The sequence below is a fragment of the Acartia tonsa genome, chromosome 14 (genome assembly GCF_053477335.1).
Source record: "Acartia tonsa isolate MP-2025a chromosome 14, ASM5347733v1, whole genome shotgun sequence".
Taxonomy (NCBI): Eukaryota; Metazoa; Arthropoda; class Copepoda; order Calanoida; family Acartiidae; genus Acartia; species Acartia tonsa.
Genome location: NC_137273.1, coordinates 41,188,982 through 41,215,851, shown reverse-complemented (window position 1 = coordinate 41,215,851; position 26,870 = coordinate 41,188,982). Strand labels below are relative to the sequence as shown.

The 26,870-nt window shown below is 28.6% G+C and overlaps 2 protein-coding genes and 1 long non-coding RNA gene across 3 annotated transcripts; all 3 read left to right on the top strand.

Moving 5' to 3' along the window:
- The first annotated feature begins 912 nt into the window (after positions 1 to 912).
- LOC145305476 (uncharacterized) lies at positions 913 to 18,202 on the top strand. Its single transcript, XM_080147095.1, has 43 exons — positions 913 to 992; positions 1,618 to 1,710; positions 2,095 to 2,160; positions 2,491 to 2,549; positions 2,750 to 2,831; positions 3,129 to 3,194; positions 3,321 to 3,388; positions 3,509 to 3,623; positions 3,703 to 3,795; positions 4,561 to 4,626; positions 4,956 to 5,014; positions 5,215 to 5,296; positions 5,594 to 5,659; positions 5,786 to 5,853; positions 5,974 to 6,088; positions 6,168 to 6,260; positions 7,026 to 7,091; positions 7,421 to 7,479; positions 7,680 to 7,761; positions 8,059 to 8,124; positions 8,251 to 8,318; positions 8,439 to 8,553; positions 8,633 to 8,725; positions 9,491 to 9,556; positions 9,886 to 9,944; positions 10,145 to 10,226; positions 10,524 to 10,589; positions 10,716 to 10,783; positions 10,904 to 11,018; positions 11,098 to 11,190; positions 11,956 to 12,021; positions 12,351 to 12,409; positions 12,610 to 12,691; positions 12,989 to 13,054; positions 13,181 to 13,248; positions 13,369 to 13,483; positions 13,563 to 13,655; positions 14,412 to 14,477; positions 14,878 to 14,936; positions 15,147 to 15,228; positions 15,862 to 15,929; positions 17,059 to 17,983; positions 18,108 to 18,202. The coding sequence occupies exons 1-43, from the start codon at positions 926 to 928 to the stop codon at positions 18,200 to 18,202; spliced, it is 4,200 nt and encodes a 1,399-aa protein (XP_080003221.1). The 5' UTR covers positions 913 to 925.
- A 67-nt stretch (positions 18,203 to 18,269) lies between these two features.
- On the top strand, positions 18,270 to 19,030 carry LOC145305228 (uncharacterized). The gene is made up of 3 exons (XR_013874535.1): positions 18,270 to 18,331; positions 18,716 to 18,768; positions 18,969 to 19,030. It is a non-coding gene; the product is annotated as an uncharacterized LOC145305228 (long non-coding RNA).
- A 252-nt stretch (positions 19,031 to 19,282) lies between these two features.
- LOC145305475 (adhesion G protein-coupled receptor E3-like) lies at positions 19,283 to 26,870 on the top strand. Its single transcript, XM_080147094.1, has 16 exons — positions 19,283 to 19,305; positions 20,057 to 20,162; positions 20,263 to 20,381; positions 20,443 to 20,495; positions 20,564 to 20,643; positions 20,697 to 20,786; positions 21,073 to 21,175; positions 22,749 to 22,830; positions 23,116 to 23,204; positions 23,647 to 23,733; positions 25,026 to 25,127; positions 25,496 to 25,550; positions 25,688 to 25,758; positions 25,865 to 25,937; positions 26,035 to 26,129; positions 26,749 to 26,870. The coding sequence occupies exons 1-16, from the start codon at positions 19,283 to 19,285 to the stop codon at positions 26,868 to 26,870; spliced, it is 1,350 nt and encodes a 449-aa protein (XP_080003220.1).

The following is a 26,870-nucleotide window of genomic DNA, read 5'->3' as shown; positions in this document are numbered from 1 at the left end:
CCTTCCTTTTCAGAGCTTCGCTTTTATGGATGTTGTCATCCTTGTTTTTTTTTGTTGTAGAAAACCTTGTATACTTTAATTTTGAAGAATCATAAAATGAAGTCCATATAATAAATCATTTCTTTAATGAGAGGTATAATATTTGTAATTGTTTATTATTTTATTGAATTGACTATATTTAATTAATTTTTGATAAGAAAATCTGAAATATTTGTTTTCCACCTCTCATTTAAATCCATATTTAAAACTAACAGGATGTCTATCTGTGTATGAATGTGTCTGTTTGTATGTTCCGAAGGATCTCGCTAACTACTGAACTGATGTGATTCTCCTTTACAATTTAGCTTCACATAGGTTCAGAGAAGGTTTATAACTATTCTGGGGGAGGGTACCAGTGCCCACCTAAGAGAAAGCAACCGTCGAAAAAAATTATCACTCCCATCCTAGGCCGACGTCCACTAGGGTTGCGTAAAATTTTGAAGTTTGTATTTTTAACCCCTCCCCCCCCCAAAAAAAACAAAAAAAAATTAAAAGCTTGTATGATATTTAGATTACCCCCCCCCACAAATGAAAAAGCTTGGACGCCCTTGCCCCCGCCCAAAAAAATTCTTTTTGTATCAAAAATTAAAAATGTGGGTTCGACTTAACCACCCCTCCCCCAAATCTAGTGCTCCTTGGGGTCTCTATTTGCTAGTCTTGAACAATTAAATTATTTTGTGCGTAGTAATTAAAAGTCATGTGCTTAATTCAAATGTACACGTTTTTCATTTTAAATCCGTGTTTTACAATTTAATTAATTATTTGTTTACTATCATAAATTACTTTTATTATTATTACAGTCAAAATAAGTTTGTCAAAAGGAAAGATTTTGATTGTAAATATTTTTTACAGTTTGTAACATGCAGTGGGTGCTTCAGCATTGCATATGTACATGAGTAGAATGATGATACTTATACTTTTAGTGTTTTTCCTTAATTTATCTGAATCTACAGGTAAAAAGACAAATCGGGTTTAAAAGAGCAAAAAGAGATGCGACTATGTGCTGTCTATTACACTAGCTTCAAAAGTTTAGTAATAAAGTTGTTCTATTAGTTGGCTTAACAACTTTGGGGACTTTGGGTAATTTTTGATTGGTTGGTTTATTAAATTGATTATTCAACCGCATCGACCACTTATTTTACGCCACAGAAGGGGAAATTTTGTGTATAATCATTGAGGATGTACATCAATTTATCGGCTATTATCTTATCTCTTATGATACCTTAGTTAAGAGACTCTTAATCCCTAAATATTAAAGACTGTGTTAGTCTTAGAAAACTTTAACTTCTAGGCGAGCTAAAAAATTAATAAGGTTTGGCCTAATTTTTAAAATTTTAATTGTTAACATTATTACTCTATTTAAATGGATACAGAATAATAATTTGTCGTCAACAGTACAGGCTGATCTGTTGTAAAACAAAGTAATAAATTTTTGATTGCAATATGTAGAGCCTTCTTTTGAAGTATAGAATTTAGAAGAATTTTTTTCATTATTTTTGTTTTTCTATTCTTCCTCAAATTCTAAAAAAATTTTATAATTAATTTGTTACAAATATTGAAAAAATCTGTATTGTTTAGAAATTGATTGCACACCTCCTACTGACAAAATATGTGAAGATTTTGTAGATCCCTATCCAGGGTTGGATATAACTGTTTACAACCATTGGCCATGTGAGTAAAGTAAAAAACTGGGTTCTTTTCATTTCTCAAGATCTGTAGGCAACAATTTGATAATAATCACCACAATATAAACTTTATTGTTAGGCAAAACTTTTGAAATTATATCCAATCATGCTTTGTTTACTATCACTACTTCATACAATCAGAAAACATATTAATTTCAATTTTAGTAAATATATGAATTAGTTTATAAGATATAGGTTGTCAGTTTTTAACTATTTATTGACCAACTTTTGAACAAAAATAAAATAGAGCATTGAATGTTTGATTTTGTTTAGATTAAAATAAAATTATAAATTAAGAAATTATTTTTTCTTTGTTAATAATTTTTAACACATTTTACATGAATTGTTTTTTAATATATGTATGATATAGGTAATTGTCACAAAGGATATTATTGTGAAAATGGAAAGCTGGAAACAGTTGACTGTGGAAATGATGGTAAGTTATCATTAAATTATCCCATAACAATCAGATAAAAGATTGGAGGAATACCTTGTTATATGCTAATTTTATTCAAATCTAGAAATTTAAAATATCATTATTATTATTTGAGTCGGTAACAACTTCAAGGTATTAGCAAATTGATATGGTAAAGATTTAAAAATTCATGTTTTTTTGGGGCCAGTCTAGTGTATATTATGTATAATCGCTTTTTCATCATGTCTACAGAAGACATAATTATCTTTTTACATTATTGTGAAAATAATGTTAGCAATTAAAACTCATAATTCTACCATAAAATTTATTTACTAAGGTTTTAATTTTTAGTTCTGATAATGATGCCTTCATTTGAGCAAAGTAGCTGGCTACCAGATGACTTTTGCCAGGTACTTCTTAGAATTAATGAATTGCCTAACAACAAGGAATTTCACTTGTTTATATCTAAAATATTTTTCTGAGAACCATACTTTATGTTTATTTATTGTATGTATCAGATTATGGATTGTTATCCATGGAAATGCAATTAAAAAAAAATTTCTTAGGAGCAGGAGGCTTTCTAGAAATATAAATTTGTTATTTATTTCAGACTGGTCCAAATTGCAAAGAAGAACTGAAAGACTGTTCTCTTTATTCTGATGGAATGTCTGACTATTTTCCTCATCCTAATTGTAAGATTATGTATTATAAACTGTAAAACTTTTCATTATTCATAATTTTCATAATTACGTTTATTTATAAATAAGGATGCTAAAAACCATAAGTAGAGATGCTTAGAAATATAAATAAATTATTCTAGGGACCAGGAAGTTACTTATAACACTGAAAGGGACGGCAAAGTATTTTTCATACTTATAAACAGGATCAATATTAACACATTTTTTTAGCATCTTTACCTATATGGATCAACCAAAAACGTCCTTTAACAGAAAAGTTCAACTGTCTATTAATACAAATTTCTTGTCAAGGTTCCTGTAGAAGCTTTTATAATTGTGGTGGTGGTAAACCAAGTTATGAATGGGGATGTCCAAATTGTAAGTGTATGTTTGGTTTGCTTCAATAATTATAAAAAAGAAATTGTCCCAGTGTTAGATTTTATCTAAATGTACCTAATTAGTGAAGTAAATAATAAACAAAGAGATTATCTGTTATTGTTTTAGGTTACTTTGTACCCTCAGCAAGGTTCCAATGTATGGATATTAGAGGCACAGCAAGCATTATGTGCCAGGTATTAAATGTTTTAAAATTTAGAAAAAAAAATTTTCAACAAATAACAAGAAATTTTCCATAATTGTTTAATACTTTATAAAACAATATTTACTTTTATTTTAAAAATTTTTATCTTTAGAATACAACATTGACAACTATTATGAGCCAAACAGAAACAACAGATTATACTACGCTTGTAACAACAGATTTAACCACACTTGAAACAACAGTTTACACTACTTCTGAAACAACAGGTTCTTCTATACCTATACAAATTCTAAAAAAATCTATAATTAATTTTTTACAAATATTGAATAAATCTGTATTGTTTAGAAATTGATTGCACACCTCCTACTGACAAAATATGTGAAGATTTTGTAGATCCCTATCCAGGGTTGGATATAACTGTTTACAACCATTGGCCATGTGAGTAAAATAAAAAAAACTGGGTTCTTTTCATTTCTCAAGGTGTTTTGGCAAAAATTTGATATTAATCACCACAATACAAACTTTATAGTAAGGCAAAACAATTGAAATTAAATTCATTCATGCTTTGTTTACTTTCACTAGGGTTTGGCTGGATATCCAGCCAGATATCTGGCAATATAATCTTATACAATATTACACAACAAAAATACCTGCTTTTAAAATTTTAAATAGCTGTAATTTTTTTATTTTTTTTAGCTAGAAGAACGATTTTTTCAGATAATGTTTTTCTATACATAAATTTTATATTAGAAATCTCAAAACATAATTTTAGGCAACGACAACTGTACTTGGTGGCTGCCATCCACTGCAGCTGGGGGATGGTGGGTAAATGGCTAAATGATAAAACACCAGTTTATATGGAAAAATTTTTGTATACGTCCAGATATCCGGTAATTTGCTGGATATCTGGCCCAACACTAACTATCACTACTTCATGCAATTAGAAAACATATTCATTTCAATTGTATTAAAATCGTAAAAATGAAATTTAAATCTTAAAATTCTTAAAAATTTACTCTGCAACATATTTTACTTAAAATCTTTCAAAGATTTATTCCAACTTTTAAACAATGTAAAAAAGGGTGATAAAGGATGTATGTTTTGTTGATCAAGATAAATTAGTAAATTGAAAAAAATATTTTTCTTTGTTCATATTTTAACCCATTTTACATGCAATTGTTTTCTAATATTTGTATGATATAGGTAATTGTCACAAAGGATATTATTGTGAAAATGGAAAGCTGGAAACAGTTGACTGTGGAAATGATGGTAAGTTATCATTAAATTATCCCATAACAATCAGATAAAAGATTGGAGGAATACCTTGTTATATGCTAATTTTATTCAAATCTAGAAATTTAAAATATCATTATTATTATTTGAGTCGGTAACAACTTCAAGGTATTAGCAAATTGATATGGTAAAGATTTAAAAATTCATGTTTTTTTGGGCCAGTCTAGTGTATATTATGTATAATCGCTTTTTCATCATGTCTACAGAAGACATAATTATCTTTTTACATTATTGTGAAAATAATGTTAGCAATTAAAACTCATAATTCTACCATAAAATTTATTTACTAAGGTTTTAATTTTTAGTTCTGATAATGATGCCTTCATTTGAGCAAAGTAGCTGGCTACCAGATGACTTTTGCCAGGTACTTCTTAGAATTAATGAATTGCCTAACAACAAGGAATTTCACTTGTTTATATCTAAAATATTTTTCTGAGAACCATACTTTATGTTTATTTATTGTATGTATCAGATTATGGATTGTTATCCATGGAAATGCAATTAAAAAAAAATTTCTTAGGAGCAGGAGGCTTTCTAGAAATATAAATTTGTTATTTATTTCAGACTGGTCCAAATTGCAAAGAAGAACTGAAAGACTGTTCTCTTTATTCTGATGGAATGTCTGACTATTTTCCTCATCCTAATTGTAAGATTATGTATTATAAACTGTAAAACTTTTCATTATTCATAATTTTCATAATTACGTTTATTTATAAATAAGGATGCTAAAAACCATAAGTAGAGATGCTTAGAAATATAAATAAATTATTCTAGGGACCAGGAAGTTACTTATAACACTGAAAGGGACGGCAAAGTATTTTTCATACTTATAAACAGGATCAATATTAACACATTTTTTTAGCATCTTTACCTATATGGATCAACCAAAAACGTCCTTTAACAGAAAAGTTCAACTGTCTATTAATACAAATTTCTTGTCAAGGTTCCTGTAGAAGCTTTTATAATTGTGGTGGTGGTAAACCAAGTTATGAATGGGGATGTCCAAATTGTAAGTGTATGTTTGGTTTGCTTCAATAATTATAAAAAAGAAATTGTCCCAGTGTTAGATTTTATCTAAATGTACCTAATTAGTGAAGTAAATAATAAACAAAGAGATTATCTGTTATTGTTTTAGGTTACTTTGTACCCTCAGCAAGGTTCCAATGTATGGATATTAGAGGCACAGCAAGCATTATGTGCCAGGTATTAAATGTTTTAAAATTTAGAAAAAAAAATTTTCAACAAATAACAAGAAATTTTCCATAATTGTTTAATACTTTATAAAACAATATTTACTTTTATTTTAAAAATTTTTATCTTTAGAATACAACATTGACAACTATTATGAGCCAAACAGAAACAACAGATTATACTACGCTTGTAACAACAGATTTAACCACACTTGAAACAACAGTTTACACTACTTCTGAAACAACAGGTTCTTCTATACCTATACAAATTCTAAAAAAATCTATAATTAATTTTTTACAAATATTGAATAAATCTGTATTGTTTAGAAATTGATTGCACACCTCCTACTGACAAAATATGTGAAGATTTTGTAGATCCCTATCCAGGGTTGGATATAACTGTTTACAACCATTGGCCATGTGAGTAAAATAAAAAAAACTGGGTTCTTTTCATTTCTCAAGGTGTTTTGGCAAAAATTTGATATTAATCACCACAATACAAACTTTATAGTAAGGCAAAACAATTGAAATTAAATTCATTCATGCTTTGTTTACTTTCACTAGGGTTTGGCTGGATATCCAGCCAGATATCTGGCAATATAATCTTATACAATATTACACAACAAAAATACCTGCTTTTAAAATTTTAAATAGCTGTAATTTTTTTATTTTTTTTAGCTAGAAGAACGATTTTTTCAGATAATGTTTTTCTATACATAAATTTTATATTAGAAATCTCAAAACATAATTTTAGGCAACGACAACTGTACTTGGTGGCTGCCATCCACTGCAGCTGGGGGATGGTGGGTAAATGGCTAAATGATAAAACACCAGTTTATATGGAAAAATTTTTGTATACGTCCAGATATCCGGTAATTTGCTGGATATCTGGCCCAACACTAACTATCACTACTTCATGCAATTAGAAAACATATTCATTTCAATTGTATTAAAATCGTAAAAATGAAATTTAAATCTTAAAATTCTTAAAAATTTACTCTGCAACATATTTTACTTAAAATCTTTCAAAGATTTATTCCAACTTTTAAACAATGTAAAAAAGGGTGATAAAGGATGTATGTTTTGTTGATCAAGATAAATTAGTAAATTGAAAAAAATATTTTTCTTTGTTCATATTTTAACCCATTTTACATGCAATTGTTTTCTAATATTTGTATGATATAGGTAATTGTCACAAAGGATATTATTGTGAAAATGGAAAGCTGGAAACAGTTGACTGTGGAAATGATGGTAAGTTATCATTAAATTATCCCATAACAATCAGATAAAAGATTGGAGGAATACCTTGTTATATGCTAATTTTATTCAAATCTAGAAATTTAAAATATCATTATTATTATTTGAGTCGGTAACAACTTCAAGGTATTAGCAAATTGATATGGTAAAGATTTAAAAATTCATGTTTTTTTGGGCCAGTCTAGTGTATATTATGTATAATCGCTTTTTCATCATGTCTACAGAAGACATAATTATCTTTTTACATTATTGTGAAAATAATGTTAGCAATTAAAACTCATAATTCTACCATAAAATTTATTTACTAAGGTTTTAATTTTTAGTTCTGATAATGATGCCTTCATTTGAGCAAAGTAGCTGGCTACCAGATGACTTTTGCCAGGTACTTCTTAGAATTAATGAATTGCCTAACAACAAGGAATTTCACTTGTTTATATCTAAAATATTTTTCTGAGAACCATACTTTATGTTTATTTATTGTATGTATCAGATTATGGATTGTTATCCATGGAAATGCAATTAAAAAAAAATTTCTTAGGAGCAGGAGGCTTTCTAGAAATATAAATTTGTTATTTATTTCAGACTGGTCCAAATTGCAAAGAAGAACTGAAAGACTGTTCTCTTTATTCTGATGGAATGTCTGACTATTTTCCTCATCCTAATTGTAAGATTATGTATTATAAACTGTAAAACTTTTCATTATTCATAATTTTCATAATTACGTTTATTTATAAATAAGGATGCTAAAAACCATAAGTAGAGATGCTTAGAAATATAAATAAATTATTCTAGGGACCAGGAAGTTACTTATAACACTGAAAGGGACGGCAAAGTATTTTTCATACTTATAAACAGGATCAATATTAACACATTTTTTTAGCATCTTTACCTATATGGATCAACCAAAAACGTCCTTTAACAGAAAAGTTCAACTGTCTATTAATACAAATTTCTTGTCAAGGTTCCTGTAGAAGCTTTTATAATTGTGGTGGTGGTAAACCAAGTTATGAATGGGGATGTCCAAATTGTAAGTGTATGTTTGGTTTGCTTCAATAATTATAAAAAAGAAATTGTCCCAGTGTTAGATTTTATCTAAATGTACCTAATTAGTGAAGTAAATAATAAACAAAGAGATTATCTGTTATTGTTTTAGGTTACTTTGTACCCTCAGCAAGGTTCCAATGTATGGATATTAGAGGCACAGCAAGCATTATGTGCCAGGTATTAAATGTTTTAAAATTTAGAAAAAAAAATTTTCAACAAATAACAAGAAATTTTCCATAATTGTTTAATACTTTATAAAACAATATTTACTTTTATTTTAAAAATTTTTATCTTTAGAATACAACATTGACAACTATTATGAGCCAAACAGAAACAACAGATTATACTACGCTTGTAACAACAGATTTAACCACACTTGAAACAACAGTTTACACTACTTCTGAAACAACAGGTTCTTCTATACCTATACAAATTCTAAAAAAATCTATAATTAATTTTTTACAAATATTGAATAAATCTGTATTGTTTAGAAATTGATTGCACACCTCCTACTGACAAAATATGTGAAGATTTTGTAGATCCCTATCCAGGGTTGGATATAACTGTTTACAACCATTGGCCATGTGAGTAAAATAAAAAAAACTGGGTTCTTTTCATTTCTCAAGGTGTTTTGGCAAAAATTTGATATTAATCACCACAATACAAACTTTATAGTAAGGCAAAACAATTGAAATTAAATTCATTCATGCTTTGTTTACTTTCACTAGGGTTTGGCTGGATATCCAGCCAGATATCTGGCAATATAATCTTATACAATATTACACAACAAAAATACCTGCTTTTAAAATTTTAAATAGCTGTAATTTTTTTATTTTTTTTAGCTAGAAGAACGATTTTTTCAGATAATGTTTTTCTATACATAAATTTTATATTAGAAATCTCAAAACATAATTTTAGGCAACGACAACTGTACTTGGTGGCTGCCATCCACTGCAGCTGGGGGATGGTGGGTAAATGGCTAAATGATAAAACACCAGTTTATATGGAAAAATTTTTGTATACGTCCAGATATCCGGTAATTTGCTGGATATCTGGCCCAACACTAACTATCACTACTTCATGCAATTAGAAAACATATTCATTTCAATTGTATTAAAATCGTAAAAATGAAATTTAAATCTTAAAATTCTTAAAAATTTACTCTGCAACATATTTTACTTAAAATCTTTCAAAGATTTATTCCAACTTTTAAACAATGTAAAAAAGGGTGATAAAGGATGTATGTTTTGTTGATCAAGATAAATTAGTAAATTGAAAAAAATATTTTTCTTTGTTCATATTTTAACCCATTTTACATGCAATTGTTTTCTAATATTTGTATGATATAGGTAATTGTCACAAAGGATATTATTGTGAAAATGGAAAGCTGGAAACAGTTGACTGTGGAAATGATGGTAAGTTATCATTAAATTATCCCATAACAATCAGATAAAAGATTGGAGGAATACCTTGTTATATGCTAATTTTATTCAAATCTAGAAATTTAAAATATCATTATTATTATTTGAGTCGGTAACAACTTCAAGGTATTAGCAAATTGATATGGTAAAGATTTAAAAATTCATGTTTTTTTGGGCCAGTCTAGTGTATATTATGTATAATCGCTTTTTCATCATGTCTACAGAAGACATAATTATCTTTTTACATTATTGTGAAAATAATGTTAGCAATTAAAACTCATAATTCTACCATAAAATTTATTTACTAAGGTTTTAATTTTTAGTTCTGATAATGATGCCTTCATTTGAGCAAAGTAGCTGGCTACCAGATGACTTTTGCCAGGTACTTCTTAGAATTAATGAATTGCCTAACAACAAGGAATTTCACTTGTTTATATCTAAAATATTTTTCTGAGAACCATACTTTATGTTTATTTATTGTATGTATCAGATTATGGATTGTTATCCATGGAAATGCAATTAAAAAAAAATTTCTTAGGAGCAGGAGGCTTTCTAGAAATATAAATTTGTTATTTATTTCAGACTGGTCCAAATTGCAAAGAAGAACTGAAAGACTGTTCTCTTTATTCTGATGGAATGTCTGACTATTTTCCTCATCCTAATTGTAAGATTATGTATTATAAACTGTAAAACTTTTCATTATTCATAATTTTCATAATTACGTTTATTTATAAATAAGGATGCTAAAAACCATAAGTAGAGATGCTTAGAAATATAAATAAATTATTCTAGGGACCAGGAAGTTACTTATAACACTGAAAGGGACGGCAAAGTATTTTTCATACTTATAAACAGGATCAATATTAACACATTTTTTTAGCATCTTTACCTATATGGATCAACCAAAAACGTCCTTTAACAGAAAAGTTCAACTGTCTATTAATACAAATTTCTTGTCAAGGTTCCTGTAGAAGCTTTTATAATTGTGGTGGTGGTAAACCAAGTTATGAATGGGGATGTCCAAATTGTAAGTGTATGTTTGGTTTGCTTCAATAATTATAAAAAAGAAATTGTCCCAGTGTTAGATTTTATCTAAATGTACCTAATTAGTGAAGTAAATAATAAACAAAGAGATTATCTGTTATTGTTTTAGGTTACTTTGTACCCTCAGCAAGGTTCCAATGTATGGATATTAGAGGCACAGCAAGCATTATGTGCCAGGTATTAAATGTTTTAAAATTTAGAAAAAAAAATTTTCAACAAATAACAAGAAATTTTCCATAATTGTTTAATACTTTATAAAACAATATTTACTTTTATTTTAAAAATTTTTATCTTTAGAATACAACATTGACAACTATTATGAGCCAAACAGAAACAACAGATTATACTACGCTTGTAACAACAGATTTAACCACACTTGAAACAACAGTTTACACTACTTCTGAAACAACAGGTTCTTCTATACCTATACAAATTCTAAAAAAATCTATAATTAATTTTTTACAAATATTGAATAAATCTGTATTGTTTAGAAATTGATTGCACACCTCCTACTGACAAAATATGTGAAGATTTTGTAGATCCCTATCCAGGGTTGGATATAACTGTTTACAATCATTGGCCATGTGAGTAAAATAAAAAAAACTGGGTTCTTTTCATTTCTCAAGGTGTTTTGGCAAAAATTTGATATTAATCACCACAATACAAACTTTATAGTAAGGCAAAACAATTGAAATTAAATTCATTCATGCTTTGTTTACTTTCACTAGGGTTTGGCTGGATATCCAGCCAGATATCTGGCAATATAATCTTATACAATATTACACAACAAAAATACCTGCTTTTAAAATTTTAAATAGCTGTAATTTTTTTATTTTTTTTAGCTAGAAGAACGATTTTTTCAGATAATGTTTTTCTATACATAAATTTTATATTAGAAATCTCAAAACATAATTTTAGGCAACGACAACTGTACTTGGTGGCTGCCATCCACTGCAGCTGGGGGATGGTGGGTAAATGGCTAAATGATAAAACACCAGTTTATATGGAAAAATTTTTGTATACGTCCAGATATCCGGTAATTTGCTGGATATCTGGCCCAACACTAACTATCACTACTTCATGCAATTAGAAAACATATTCATTTCAATTGTATTAAAATCGTAAAAATGAAATTTAAATCTTAAAATTCTTAAAAATTTACTCTGCAACATATTTTACTTAAAATCTTTCAAAGATTTATTCCAACTTTTAAACAATGTAAAAAAGGGTGATAAAGGATGTATGTTTTGTTGATCAAGATAAATTAGTAAATTGAAAAAAACATTTTTCTTTGTTCATATTTTAACCCATTTTACATGCAATTGTTTTCTAATATTTGTATGATATAGGTAATTGTCACAAAGGATATTATTGTGAAAATGGAAAGCTGGAAACAGTTGACTGTGGAAATGATGGTAAGTTATCATTAAATTATCCCATAACAATCAGATAAAAGATTGGAGGAATACCTTGTTATATGCTAATTTTATTCAAATCTAGAAATTTAAAATATCATTATTATTATTTGAGTCGGTAACAACTTCAAGGTATTAGCAAATTGATATGGTAAAGATTTAAAAATTCATGTTTTTTTGGGCCAGTCTAGTGTATATTATGTATAATCGCTTTTCCATCATGTCTACAGAAGACATAATTATCTTTTTACATTATTGTGAAAATAATGTTAGCAATTAAAACTCATAATTCTACCATAAAATTTATTTACTAAGGTTTTAATTTTTAGTTCTGATAATGATGCCTTCATTTGAGCAAAGTAGCTGGCTACCAGATGACTTTTGCCAGGTACTTCTTAGAATTAATGAATTGCCTAACAACAAGGAATTTCACTTGTTTATATCTAAAATATTTTTCTGAGAACCATACTTTATGTTTATTTATTGTATGTATCAGATTATGGATTGTTATCCATGGAAATGCAATTAAAAAAAAATTTCTTAGGAGCAGGAGGCTTTCTAGAAATATAAATTTGTTATTTATTTCAGACTGGTCCAAATTGCAAAGAAGAACTGAAAGACTGTTCTCTTTATTCTGATGGAATGTCTGACTATTTTCCTCATCCTAATTGTAAGATTATGTATTATAAACTGTAAAACTTTTCATTATTCATAATTTTCATAATTACGTTTATTTATAAATAAGGATGCTAAAAACCATAAGTAGAGATGCTTAGAAATATAAATAAATTATTCTAGGGACCAGGAAGTTACTTATAACACTGAAAGGGACGGCAAAGTATTTTTCATACTTATAAACAGGATCAATATTAACACATTTTTTTAGCATCTTTACCTATATGGATCAACCAAAAACGTCCTTTAACAGAAAAGTTCAACTGTCTATTAATACAAATTTCTTGTCAAGGTTCCTGTAGAAGCTTTTATAATTGTGGTGGTGGTAAACCAAGTTATGAATGGGGATGTCCAAATTGTAAGTGTATGTTTGGTTTGCTTCAATAATTATAAAAAAGAAATTGTCCCAGTGTTAGATTTTATCTAAATGTACCTAATTAGTGAAGTAAATAATAAACAAAGAGATTATCTGTTATTGTTTTAGGTTACTTTGTACCCTCAGCAAGGTTCCAATGTATGGATATTAGAGGCACAGCAAGCATTATGTGCCAGGTATTAAATGTTTTAAAATTTAGAAAAAAAATTTTTCAACAAATAACAAGAAATTTTCCATAATTGTTTAATACTTTATAAAACAATATTTACTTTTATTTTAAAAATTTTTATCTTTAGAATACAACATTGACAACTATTATGAGCCAAACAGAAACAACAGATTATACTACGCTTGTAACAACAGATTTAACCACACTTGAAACAACAGTTTACACTACTTCTGAAACAACAGGTTCTTCTATACCTATACAAATTCTAAAAAAATCTATAATTAATTTTTTACAAATATTGAATAAATCTGTATTGTTTAGAAATTGATTGCACACCTCCTACTGACAAAATATGTGAAGATTTTGTAGATCCCTATCCAGGGTTGGATATAACTGTTTACAACCATTGGCCATGTAAGTAAAATAAAAAAAAACTGGGTTCTTTTCATTTCTCAAGGTGTTTTGGCAAAAATTTGATATTAATCACCACAATACAAACTTTATAGTAAGGCAAAACAATTGAAATTAAATTCATTCATGCTTTGTTTACTTTCACTAGGGTTTGGCTGGATATCCAGCCAGATATCTGGCAATATAATCTTATATATTACACAACAAAAATACCTGCTTTTAAAATTTTAAATAGCTGTAATTTTTTTATTTTTTTTAGCTAGAAGAACGATTTTTTCAGATAATGTTTTTCTATACATAAATTGTATATTAGAAATCTCAAAACATAATTTTAGGCAACGACAACTGTACTTGGTGGCTGCCATCCACTGCAGCTGGGGGATGGGATGGCTAAATGATAAAACACCAGTTTTATGGAAAAATTTTTGTATACGTCCAGATATCCGGTAATTTGCTGGATATCTGGCCCAACACTAACTATCACTACTTCATGCAATTAGAAAACATATTCATTTCAATTGTATTAAAATCGTAAAAATGAAATTTAAATCTTAAAATTCTTAAAAATTTACTCTGCAACATATTTTACTTAAAATCTTTCAAAGATTTATTCCAACTTTTAAACAATGTAAAAAAGGGTGATAAAGGATGTATGTTTTGTTGATCAAGATAAATTAGTAAATTGAAAAAAATATTTTTCTTTGTTCATATTTTAACCCATTTTACATGCAATTGTTTTCTAATATTTGTATGATATAGGTAATTGTCACAAAGGATATTATTGTGAAAATGGAAAGCTGGAAACAGTTGACTGTGGAAATAAGGGTAAGTTATCATTTAATTATCCCTAAACAATCAGAGTGAATATTGAAGTAATACCTTGTTTTATGCTTTGATAAGTAAATGCAATTATTAAGTTCCAGATATAATTCCAGATAAGCAAAGCATTTTTATATCTTAATTGGTTTATGTTGATTCTATTCAACTAAAAGAATTTTAAAATTTCAATATCCTTGTATTCTTTTACTTCTTTTCATATATTTATATGTAATTAGATCCTATAATAGTGTAATCAATATAGTTATTAAAAGCCAATTTTGAGTTCCAGGCATAATGACATTTCTATCAAGTCTAGATAAGACATAAATTATTCATATACATCATAAAAAAGAACAAAGACTCATATTTATAGTATAAATCAATTTACAAAGATTTAAAATTTTAGTTCTGATATTTACACCTAAATTTGAGCAGAGTAGCAAACTACCAGAAGACTTTTGCCAGGTACTTCTTACATTTAATGAATTGCCTAACAACAAGGAATAACACTTGTTTGAATCCAAAAATTATTTTTTCTGAGGACCATACTGTATGTATATTTATTGTATGTATCAGATTATGGACTGTTATCCATGGAAATGCAATTGAAAATAATTTTTTTTCTATTTAGGAGCAGGAGGCTTACTAGAAATATATCTTTGTTATTTATTTCAGACTGGTCCAAATTGCAAAGAAGAAATGAAAGACTGTTCTATTTATTTTGATGGACAGTCTGACTATTTTCCTCATCCTAATTGTAAGATTTTCCTATTATATAAAGTAGTAAGTTTTTTCTTGTCTTTAGCCAACCGACTGGTTTCTTTTTTTTAGACAAGCTTCACATAGGTCCTGTGATGGTTTTAGACTGTTTTTCTAGCCCCTATATATATACTAGGTGTGTAACAGCTTGTGTATTATAAATTGTAAAAATTTGTAGAATTTTAAATTGATGTTTATTCATAAATAAGGATGATAAAAACCATAAGTAGAGATGTTTAGAAATATAAATTCTAGGTACAGGAAGTTACTTATTACACTGAAAGAGACGGCAAAGTATTTTCATACTTATAAACAGGATACAAACAAATTTTCGTAGTATCTTTACCTATATGGATCAACCAAATACATCCATAACAGAAAGTTCAGCTGTTTTTAATACATACAGTATTAATTAGTAAGAATTTAATTTCTTTTCAAGGTTCCTGTGGTAGCTTTTATGATTGTGCTCATGGTTTTCCAAATTATCACACAGCATGTCCAGGATGTAAGTGTATGTTTAGTTTGCTTCAATATTAATAAAAAAGAATTTGTCCCAGTGTTAGATTTTATCTAAATGTACCTAATTAGTGAAATAAATAATAAACAAAGAGATTATCCATTATTGTTTTAGGTTACTTTGTACCCTCAGCAAGTTTCACATGTATAGATATGAGTTTCACAGCTAGCATTATGTGTCAGGTGTTATATGTTTTGAAAGAAGGTGTATCAACTTTTTTTTTTATAGCTAGCTGGTTCTTTTAGTAAGTAGTAGATGTAAAATTTTTCATAGAATTCAGATATGCAATCGGTTTTTTTGTAGACTTCTTATTTTTTAAGTAGTTTAAGTTTAAAAAAAAAAGATTAAGTCGATTTTAAGGTACTAAAACGCAACAAAGAAAAGGAAGAAAATGTCCATTATGTACAAAAATAGTAAGATCTTTAATTTGACACCTTACTTTTTGAATTTTGTCAGGTAATTATTGAAAAAATTGATTTTTTTAAACACACGAGAATAAAAACTTTGAACTTAATTTTATCATTTCACAGGTAAAAAAATATGGGTTCATATATACCTTTAGAATCAGAAAAATATTACGAATCCATTGTAAGCAAAATTGAAAAAAAGTAAAAAAATAAAAAATAAACAAATGGCCAATTATATTTTTTGTTCAGGCAACACTTTCGCCTTCCCTTTTTTACCCCCTCTTTACCCCCTTCCCATTTTTATACTCAATTCAAGAATTAAGACATTGCCTGTATAATATAATATGATATTTTCATATAATTCCTTTTATTGTAGTTTATATACTATATTGTAAACTTTTTTTTCAATTTTGCTTACAATGGATTCGTAATATTTTTCTGATTCTAAAGGTATATATGAACCCATATTTTTTTACCTGTGAAATGATAAAATTAAGTTCAAAGTTTTTATTCTCGTGGGTTTAAAAAAATCGATTTTTTCAATAATTACCTGACAGAATTGAAAAAGTAAGGTGTCAAATTAAAGATCTTACTATTTTTGTTCATAATGGCTATTTTCTTTCTTTTTTTGTTGCATTTTAGTACCTTAAAATCGACTTAATTTTTTTTTCAAACTTAAATTACTTAAAAAATAAGAAGTCTACAAAAAAACTGATTGCATATCTGAATTCTATGAAAAATTTTACATCTACTACTTACTAAAAGAACCGGCTAGCTATAAAAAAAGTTGATACACCTTCTTTAGAAAATTTGTTTTTCAACAAATAACAAGAAATTTTCCATAATTGTTTCATATTTTATAAAACATATATTTACTTTTATTTTTGAAAATTGTTATCTTTAGAATACAACATTGACAACTATTATGAGCCAAACAGATACAACTTTTGAAACAACAGATTTTACCACACTTGAAACTACAGATTATACCACACTTGAAACTACAGATTATACTACACTTGAAACTACAGATTATACCACACTTGAAACTACAGATTATACCACACTTGAAACTACAGATTATACCACACTTGAAACTTCAGATTATACCACACTTGAGACTACAGATTATACTACACTTGAAACTACAGATTATACCACACTTGAAACTATAGATTATACTACTCTTGAAACTACAGATTATACCACACTTGAAACTACAGATTATACCACACTTGAAACTTCAGATTATACTACTCTTGAAACTACAGATTATACTACTCTTGAAACTACAGATTATACCACCCTTGAAACTACAGATTATACCACACTTGAAACTACAGATTATACTACTCTTGAAACTACAGATTATACCAAACTTGAAACTACAGATTATACCACACTTGAAACTACAGATTATACCACACTTGAAACTACAGATTATACTACACTTGAAACTACAGATTATACCACACTTGAAACTACAGATTATACCACACATGAAACTATAGATTATACCACACTTGAAACTACAGATTATACTACACTTGAAACTACAGATTGTACTACACTTGAAACTATAGATTATACCACACTTGAAACTACAGATTATACCACACTTGAAACTACAGATTATACCACACTTGAAACTACAGATTATACCACACTTGAAACTACAGATTATACCACACTTGAGACTACAGTTTATACTACTCTTGAAACTACTGATTTAACTAGCAGTAGTTCAGTGGAAAACTCAACTATAAAAATTTCTACAACTACAAATCAAATTTCAACAACAACTGTAAGATCAGAATGCATGAAAGAAGGTAAGGTATTTTAGATTAAATACAAATTCAGATAACAGATTCTATATATTAAGATATTTTGATAATAGTTCTATTACAAATTAAGTATTTTGATCAACATTACTTTTTAATGATCAAATTCTAGATTCACGAGGATTGATTTGGACAGCATCCTTTGGGGAATTAGCTGAAAAAAATTGTTCTGAAAACATCAATACAACTGGTAATATAGTAAATTAAAGTTCATTTTAATCACTTTCACGAGATAATATCAATGAAAAATATTTTCAAAAATAATTTTACAGTAGGAATATCTTTCTGGTATTGTGATGCAATTCTTGGAATGTTCAATACTCCTGAACCAGATAGGTGGAAACTTTTTGAAATTTTATTAATTGATAATATATTAATATCATTGTAGTGGATTACAAAACATATTTTCCACCAATTATGCTATGTAATATAAATCATTTCATATCTTTAACTCTATTCTGGGAGGGGGGGGGGGGGGGGAGTAGAAATCCTGCTAGTACCCAACCCCCCTCAGCCTCTAAGTTTATGGGCAATGAGTTAGTTGCAAGTGACATGTGACACTTCCAAATTGTTTTACTTATCAATAAGCCTAAATATGTACATAACTTTTAAAAAAAAAATTTTTGCTAGGTTTGCACCATAAGAACTTAAAACTTGGGGCGTCTATTACAATTGAAAAATAGGGTTTAAATAATAAATATATATATCCCATTATGTAAGGAGTGAATGTGTTGATTCCTGGATTAATGAAATGCAAGATATTATTGAAAATGGTATTTGTTATTCTAAATAAAATGATTTGTAATAATCAAACCAAAAAACTAAAGAATCTAAATATTTTTCATATTTTTAAAAATAAGGATTTTAAAACAAATTTTTTAATATTTTATTTATGAAATGATTAATGCATACTACATAGTTAAGGCTAAAAAATATTAGTAAAAATAAAAAAAAATCATGTTATATTAAATAGGAAATGCTACTGATACAGAGATTTTAGATTTTATTGTTGAACACATGGAGCAGGCAGGAGAGGTGATTTCTTAATTTTAATTCAATAAAAGTAATATATTTAAGCTTTAATTTATTTTAGAAGTCAAGTGGAGGTACTATAATCAATATAAGTGAAGCCTTAGGTATTACTTTAATTTTGTTTTTTTTTATAATTGAAAAGATCTTCAATGTTTATCAAGCTAGCTGCCATTTTCATTAATAAATTGCAGTTAATAAATTCCAAGCCATACATTTAATATATAGTTACAAGCAAGCATTCATTAAGGAGTTTTGATGTCAACAGATGACAGTAACAGGTAACCTTTCTTAATTTTTGTTGGCAATTCTTTTAAATCATTAACATGATTGTTTAAAATGATAGTTTGGAAGATAAAAATGCAATAAATATTTAGCACCTTTGGAGAAGAAAGTGCCAACTTATACATGAAAGCTTCAAATGAGATATTTAGGCAAGTATTAAAACTGTTTGATAATAGTTATTTCTCGCATCGTATTATAAACGGCTTTCTATATTTCTATATTCGTAGAAAGCTGGATATAATACGATGCTAGACATAGTTTTTTCGTATGGATGAGAACCGGTTCCTATCCACCAAATTCGAATGAATACGAGAAATCTTATTACAATAAGTTTTTATTTTCTATCTATTTTCTCCATGCAAATACTTATAATCATTTTATACTTAAGTTCATATCTTGGTTGGATGGAAATTTCAAATGAAAGCCTTAAATTAAACTCCATAACACAAAATTTAAGTAAGTTAATTTTCATAACTTTAGAAATATAAACATTTGTAAAGGCTCCCTAAAATTTACATACATGAAAATTCTTTTGTACTTTCAGAATCATTGGATCAAGTAGGATATAAGCTGGGTAAAAGTACAGTGAAAAAAAATAGGTGAGAATTCTTGGCAATGGTCATTTTTTAAAAGAATCATTATTAAAAAAAGATTATTTTGTTTAGATGTGGAGAAACAAATAGTTTAGAGTTTCCAGTTGTGGAACTTAAAATACATACATTATTATAATAAGATTATTTTGTTTAGATGTGGAGAAACAATTAGTTCAGAGTTTCCAGTTGTGGAACTTAAAACACATACATTTAGAGATGATAATGATTCAGTTGAAAAGTGTTTTGAATTCAAAGAAAAGGTTTGTAAAGATATAATTTCCAAGTAATTTTCTATGAAAATCTAATATCATAATAATGATAATTATTTTCTATGAAAATATATTTTGCTTTAATATTTAGGGAACAATATGCATTAATAATGCAAATATCCAGAGTGGTGAAGATTGCAATATCTATGTTCAGACTTCAATCAAAACTAAAGTTCAACCTTTTGACAAAATTTCTCCAATCTTCCCTGAGTAAGTCTGAATTAAATATTTGAAAATATTAAACATTTTAAAGATTATTATTTTTTTTCAGCAAACCATTTGAAAGCTTGAACAGTGGAGGAATGCTGGGTGACAGGCTCTTGGGTAAAGTTATTAAATATCTTTATTTTATTAATTCATGTATACTTCGACATTTTTAATTTGAAATTTAGGATTAACAATCAACAATGGAAGTAGAATTAACAAAGATTTTATGTCAACTATTGTTTTTCACATGGGTGAAGTTTACGAGGTAAATTGTAACAAATTTTTTTACTAAACATTTTCTGTCATAATATTTTTAAGAATATTCCTGGATGTCAGTTCATACCAGGATATCCTGAGTGTATCTACTATGACACTGATGTTAATGAATGGTCTACTAAAGGATGCGAGGTAAATTTAAAATATAATACTTTTTCCAGAATCGCTTCAAAACTGATCAATATCCAGTGGATTAAAATCGGTTTTCAGCCATACTGAAAAATTATGTATAGCATTGTATTCTATTTAGTTTTTTTATGAATATAACCAGTTTTTTAACATGTGGCTAAAAAAACTTGTTTTAATCTTATAATTGTACAGTTGTATATTTTTATATGATGCATGAATAACTATTATTACATTATCAAAGAATAAACAACACAAAACACTAAATTAATACAAGTGTGATATTATTAAGAGACTGCATGTGAAAGGAAAAGAAGTTACCTGCACATGTAATCATCTGACTAATTTTGGAATAATGTTAGACTGGACCGATCAAGTAAAAGCTGATGACCCAGGTCAAGTATTAAACAATAAGCCTGTGTGTTAAGTTTTTTTGTTGTAAAATGTTGCAGAACTATTCAAGAAAAATAGAGCTTGATGATTATACACTAGGGTGGGTCAATTTTGGACATTTTTTTTCTGAGGCCAAAGCGGGGATCTGCAAATGATTTGTATGAGTATAATACACCTCTGGATGATTTAAAATTTATCCTAAGACTTAAAACCGCTGACGACCAGACATTCAATTATATAGCTATTTGTAAATGGGAGTCAAATTTTTTTTTGAATCAGAACTATGGCTTCATGGTGCTCCCAGGAAAGGCATTGAGGAGTAGAATCAGGAACTGTTGACCGTTTCAAAAAATCTCGTTCCTTGCCTGAGAAAATCTAAAAAACCTCGACAAATTAGACAATTATCAATAAACCTTAAAAATTGTGTTTTTTTAGTGATTTCTAAGGCTAGGAACGAGATATTTTGAAACGGACAAAAGTTCCTGATTCAGCTCCTCAAGGCCTTTCCAGGGAGCACCATGAAGCCATAGTTCTGATTCAAATTTTTTTTGAATGTCGTCTTTGCATCTTAATAAATAATGAAATATATTTTTTAGTGGTCACGTTCTAAAACTCAATTTTTAAAAAATTCTTTTTCGGTCAGAAATGTTTATAAGGTTAATTTTATCTGTTGCATATCCCCTCTTTGTCTAATTCCGATATGAACCCGCCCTATTATACACACATCTATTTAGTTAACAGTTTGCAATTGACAATCAGGATTCAAATTTTGAAATTCATGCTGGGGGAAAAAATATTTACTATTTATATCTAAATGGGGAAATATATTTTTAGTGCCAATTACTCTATAATCACTGTATGTTTGAATTACACCCCAACCCCATCTATCCTTATAGTATTTATAAATAACACTTTTATTTACTAAGTATATTTGCGATTACTTTTATTTAATGAAATCTTCCAATTTTTAACATTTACAAAATGGCCTGCATTATTGCATCAAGATCCATGACAGATCTATATAGGAAATAAACGTCTATAAATGAGCTCGAGTCTTCCAATGGTAAAGTGTTTAAAACTCATAGTGCTCCAATAATCCTCATTAAACTCTCATTGACCAAAGCGATAGGACTTTTATTCTGTTTGTTTATGTAATGAATTAAGTTTTTCACTTCATGTCAATATTTAAATTACATTGAAGTATTTAATCCTTATTTCATAAATAAAAAATATATGTTCATAATAGAGTAAATCTAAGAAAACTGTATTTTAAAAGAATTCGATTGTGGCGACACTTCCTTTGTGTTAAAATATTAAAACTAAAATTTTAATCATATTAACCCCTAATTGGTGATGGTAATGTGAAAAAAATATAATTGAAAAAATGTTTTTAAAATCATTTAAATTAATAAATATTTACTTCTTTCTTTTAGATAGTAATGGCGGGGGAGGAAAATAGATTTATTGAGAAATAGATAATAGATTTGTACTTATAGAAAACTAGCCAATAGCGATATAGTTATATTGAGCCAACTCTAGTTTGGTAATATTTGTAATGTTTATTTGCCATTTCAGAACTGGATAATTTAACAACAATATTGCTTTCTTGTTCTGTTGGAGCAATACTTGTCACTGAATTGCTCCTCCAATGCAAAAGGTGAGTTAATTTTACTTGGCAGTTTGGTATTCACATTATTAATATACAGGGAGGGAGGGAACATTGGGCTGTTGATTACACTAGTCCCCAAAGTTTCATAATAACAACTTTAGGTACTTTATAAAATTTTAATTAGTTGGTTTATTAAGTTGGGTGTCCAAGCGTTTTTAATAATATTAATCTACAGATGGGTTAATATTGTGAATCATCATTGGGTAGGTAAATCAATTTTTGAGCCATTGTCTTATCCCTATAGATCCCTGAAATATATTACTTATTATTTAGAAAGGAAAGTTGTGATATGAAAAGATCAGTTGAGAGAAACAGAAATATTTGTCTCGCAGTTGCTCAGCTCAGTTTTGTCATCTTTGTAGGTAAATTTCATACTATCTTAGTACTAAGGAGTTTAGCTGCGACCATGGCTCATCACCTAGCGCAACGTCGTTGGGGAAGTGAATCTAGGCTTAGCACCTCGTCATAGCTAAAGACATTTATATTGCAGCTAAATCAGGTGCACGACATTAATAGTTAGAGTAGGGGGAATGCTTTGGCCCAAAGCAGGCGCAACTCAAGGCACAGTATAGACTTCCAGACTAAGATCGTGCAGTCAAATAGTTGGTTGTCTATTTGGTGTTACTTAATCCAAAATCTTGGTTGTTTGGACAGAAAAAAGAGAGATTGGCTCCCCTTAGTTATCCGTGGATGTTGGAACTGACATAAGGGTGACATTGACAGCAGCCTCACCAGTCTAAAGTGATTGATAGGTAAAGAGATATAAAAGAAAGAATTATTATCAGTGAATATGTATTTTTTTAGGAAGGAATGATATTTTGCCTTGTGTTGTTTGTGAGGCTATGGGAGCTTTCACACATTTTGCTTGGCTTGCCACATTTGCATGGATAGGTACAGGCTGACTCTTTTTACTGATCATGCAAATTAGTACAGAGAGAAAGTCGTTTAAAAAATTAGCATGTAACGCCATAGAAATGAGGGATTATCCATCTCATTTTTAGGGGTTTTCTTTCCTACTTCTCCTCTCATCACTCTCACTTTTATGACGTCAGGTGCTAATTTTTTGAGCGACTTTCTCCCCATACTGCAAATAATGAAAACAAGGATGACAGCATCCATAAGTAGCGAAGCTCAGAAATTATGAATGTATATTATGAATATATTTACCATATACCAGTGTCATCCTATATATTTGATGAAATAGGGAAATGACGAAAACTTCAAAATCACGCAACCTTTAAATCACGAAAAATTAAAAATCTAGGAATCGATCTAGCACCACAATATATAAACAAATCTTAATGAAACTTGATGGAAATATGTAGACTATTAGCATATTCAATCCCTGATAATTTCAGCCGTAAATTTTGAATAGGAATTGAGAAAACAATAGAAAACCTAAAAATCTAGGAATCGATCTAGCACCCCTATTAATAAAAAAAATCGTAATAAAACTTAAGGAAAATATGTAAAATGTAAATTTAAGCAATCCCTGAAAATTTCAGCCCATAATCTTAAAAAGGAGTTGAGAAAATCAGAAAAACATGAAAATGTAGGAATCGATCTATCACCCCAAATGACAGACGGTTGGACAAAACAATGTATAGATTAGATGGGCATATGTTATAAGAATCTTCACTAAAAATTTCAGCTGTCTATCTTTTATAGGAGCCGAGAAAATCACGTTTCCCCCACTTTGTCTCAGACGGACGGACGGACATTTCGAATTATTGAGTAGCTTCGCTACTAAAAATGTGAAAGTAATTATTATCAGGGATAAGGGATAGGAAACCTGGCCATAAATTAGGTCCCATAATATTATCCATAGAACTGGATAGAATGTTACCCATTGCTTATTTATTATTAATTTATTTATTTTCAATTTTAATTAGCAATAATATTTTCAAATAAAATGTTTACTCATTAATAAAAATAAAAATAACACAACTTAAAATCTGTCTGCGACAAACCCAATGATAGCTTTCTAAAAAATTCAAATTACTAGAATAAAAGCTAACAAATTTTGGGAGAAAAAAAACATCAAAACGTAATTTTAACAAACGCCATTTATATATTGGGTAAAAAAGTTATATTTTTACTTTAGGCTAGCTATCTGAATTTTATTCTATTATCTTCTTTGGACTTATTTAGCTATTTCATTATACTAGTTGATATTTTTTCAGTTATTGAAGCTAATACTATATTCCACACATTGGCAGAAGGATATACTCAATTTAACTTGGCGTTTAATGTTGTTGCAGCCTATGGTTTTCCTTTTGCCCTAGGTTTGTAACAAATTTAATGTTATAATGTTAGCATATTTACTACCAGCGGCTACGTCCCTAGAGGCCTCTAGGGGCACTTGAGGAGGGGAGAGTCGAATTTGATAACCGAATTTTTTATTTAAAATTTGAAAAGAAAAAGTAAAAAAAAATTTTTTGGAGGGGGGTAATTTTTTTCTAGGGGTGATTTCTCTTAGGAGGGTGGTGGTACCCTCCCCCCAAAAAGTTATAAACCTTCCCGTGGCCTATGAGAAGCTACTCTGTTATGCGAGATCCTTCGGTACAAACACACGGACAAATATTCTGTTACTTTAGTATAAGGATGTCTGTCACTTTAAAGGCTTTTAAAATCATTATGATTATTATTTTAGCTGCTGGTATGTTAGCATCTAGCTTAGTATCTCACATGTATTTGTATTTGAGAAGGTAAAAACTTCAATAATTTCTAATTGTGGAAAAAAGTAAATAGTTTTATGGCCGCAATGAATAGAGGGGAAAGAGGAGTAGAATATATCTTGTTTTTTTTTTTTTTCATTGTTTCAATTGAATAATTCTGATTAAAGAACTGAAAATCAGCATGTGAATAGTTGCTGGCTGGATGGTTATGCGACGCTGGCGTTGATTATTCCAATTGGTAACAAAAGAATCTCATCTGTTATTGAATTTATTAATAATTTTGTTAAACTTTTAAATCTTGTAAAAGTTTTTAAATCAAACATTATCTAATGTTGTTTCCATAGGTGTTGCAATTGTCTTTAACACAATGAGAATTATCATCACCTTTAGATATGCCAACAATAAAAAGATTCAAAGGTAGTACTCTGAATATTTCAAAATAAATGTAACTACATTTATTTGTTTCTCATGTGGATAAAAATAAGGCTGTATGTATAATCATATTTATTTAAAGAGCTAACAGTAGCTTCAAGAAGTTCTGGATAGTTATTTCTGCATATTCTAATACACTTGTTCTTTCTGCCATTCTTTGCATCAACTTTACCTTAGGTAGGTTTACTCCATATTGTATATTAGTAGTGAAGCTTCTCTATGATTATCTTTGTCTATCCGTCCGTCTGTAATGTTATGGAGGAAAAGAAATTGGTGGGTAAAAGTATCAAAACTATGTATACAGTCATTCTAAAGGATTTTTGATTTTTCCCATAAATATGTATTTTACACTGCAAACATTTAAGATAAACTGCTGATGATTTTTGTTCATGATTACCTATACCACTGAACATCCAGTATAAAAATTACTTGCGCTTAGTCAGTTGGTCTGACAGTCATTCTTTGATATACATAGATGGTCATTTTTAAAAAACTTTTAGCTAAGCTTTTTTATAAATAATTTTATCCGTTCATCCTTCTGTCCGACTGTAACGCCATGGGTGAAAGTGATTTTTTCATCTGAATGTGTGGTGACGAATCCCTGTACAACTGAGCATCCAGTATATGGTGTTTATGGACTGTCGGTCATGCTTCAAACGACATAGATAGTGTTGTAACCAAATCCTCTTTATAATCAAGTCCTGAATATGTGAGCATGTTAATGTTTTGTCCTATAGTCTGATTTTAGAGCTTTGCTATTATGGATGTTGTCATCCTTGTTTTATGTATGCTTTAGCTTGGTTTGGAGACTCTAGAGTAGTTGGATACCTAACTGTATTGCTTAATGCAGTACCAGGGTTTTACATTCTCTTATCCAGCATCATCTATGACAATGAGGTAAACCCATCCATTTGTTAA

Coding starts and splice junctions, on each gene's coding strand:
- LOC145305475 (XM_080147094.1), top strand. CDS start 19,283: ATGTCAACAGATGACAGTAACAG. Junction 19,306..20,056: donor TCAACAGATGACAGTAACAG/GTAACCTTTCTT, acceptor TATTTTGTTTAG/ATGTGGAGAAACAATTAGTT. Junction 25,759..25,864: donor GGCGTTGATTATTCCAATTG/GTAACAAAAGAA, acceptor TTGTTTCCATAG/GTGTTGCAATTGTCTTTAAC.
- LOC145305476 (XM_080147095.1), top strand. CDS start 926: ATGTACATGAGTAGAATGATGATACTTATACTTTTAGTGTTTTTCCTT. Junction 12,410..12,609: donor TACCAGATGACTTTTGCCAG/GTACTTCTTAGA, acceptor TATTTATTTCAG/ACTGGTCCAAATTGCAAAGA. Junction 13,055..13,180: donor TGAATGGGGATGTCCAAATT/GTAAGTGTATGT, acceptor TTATTGTTTTAG/GTTACTTTGTACCCTCAGCA.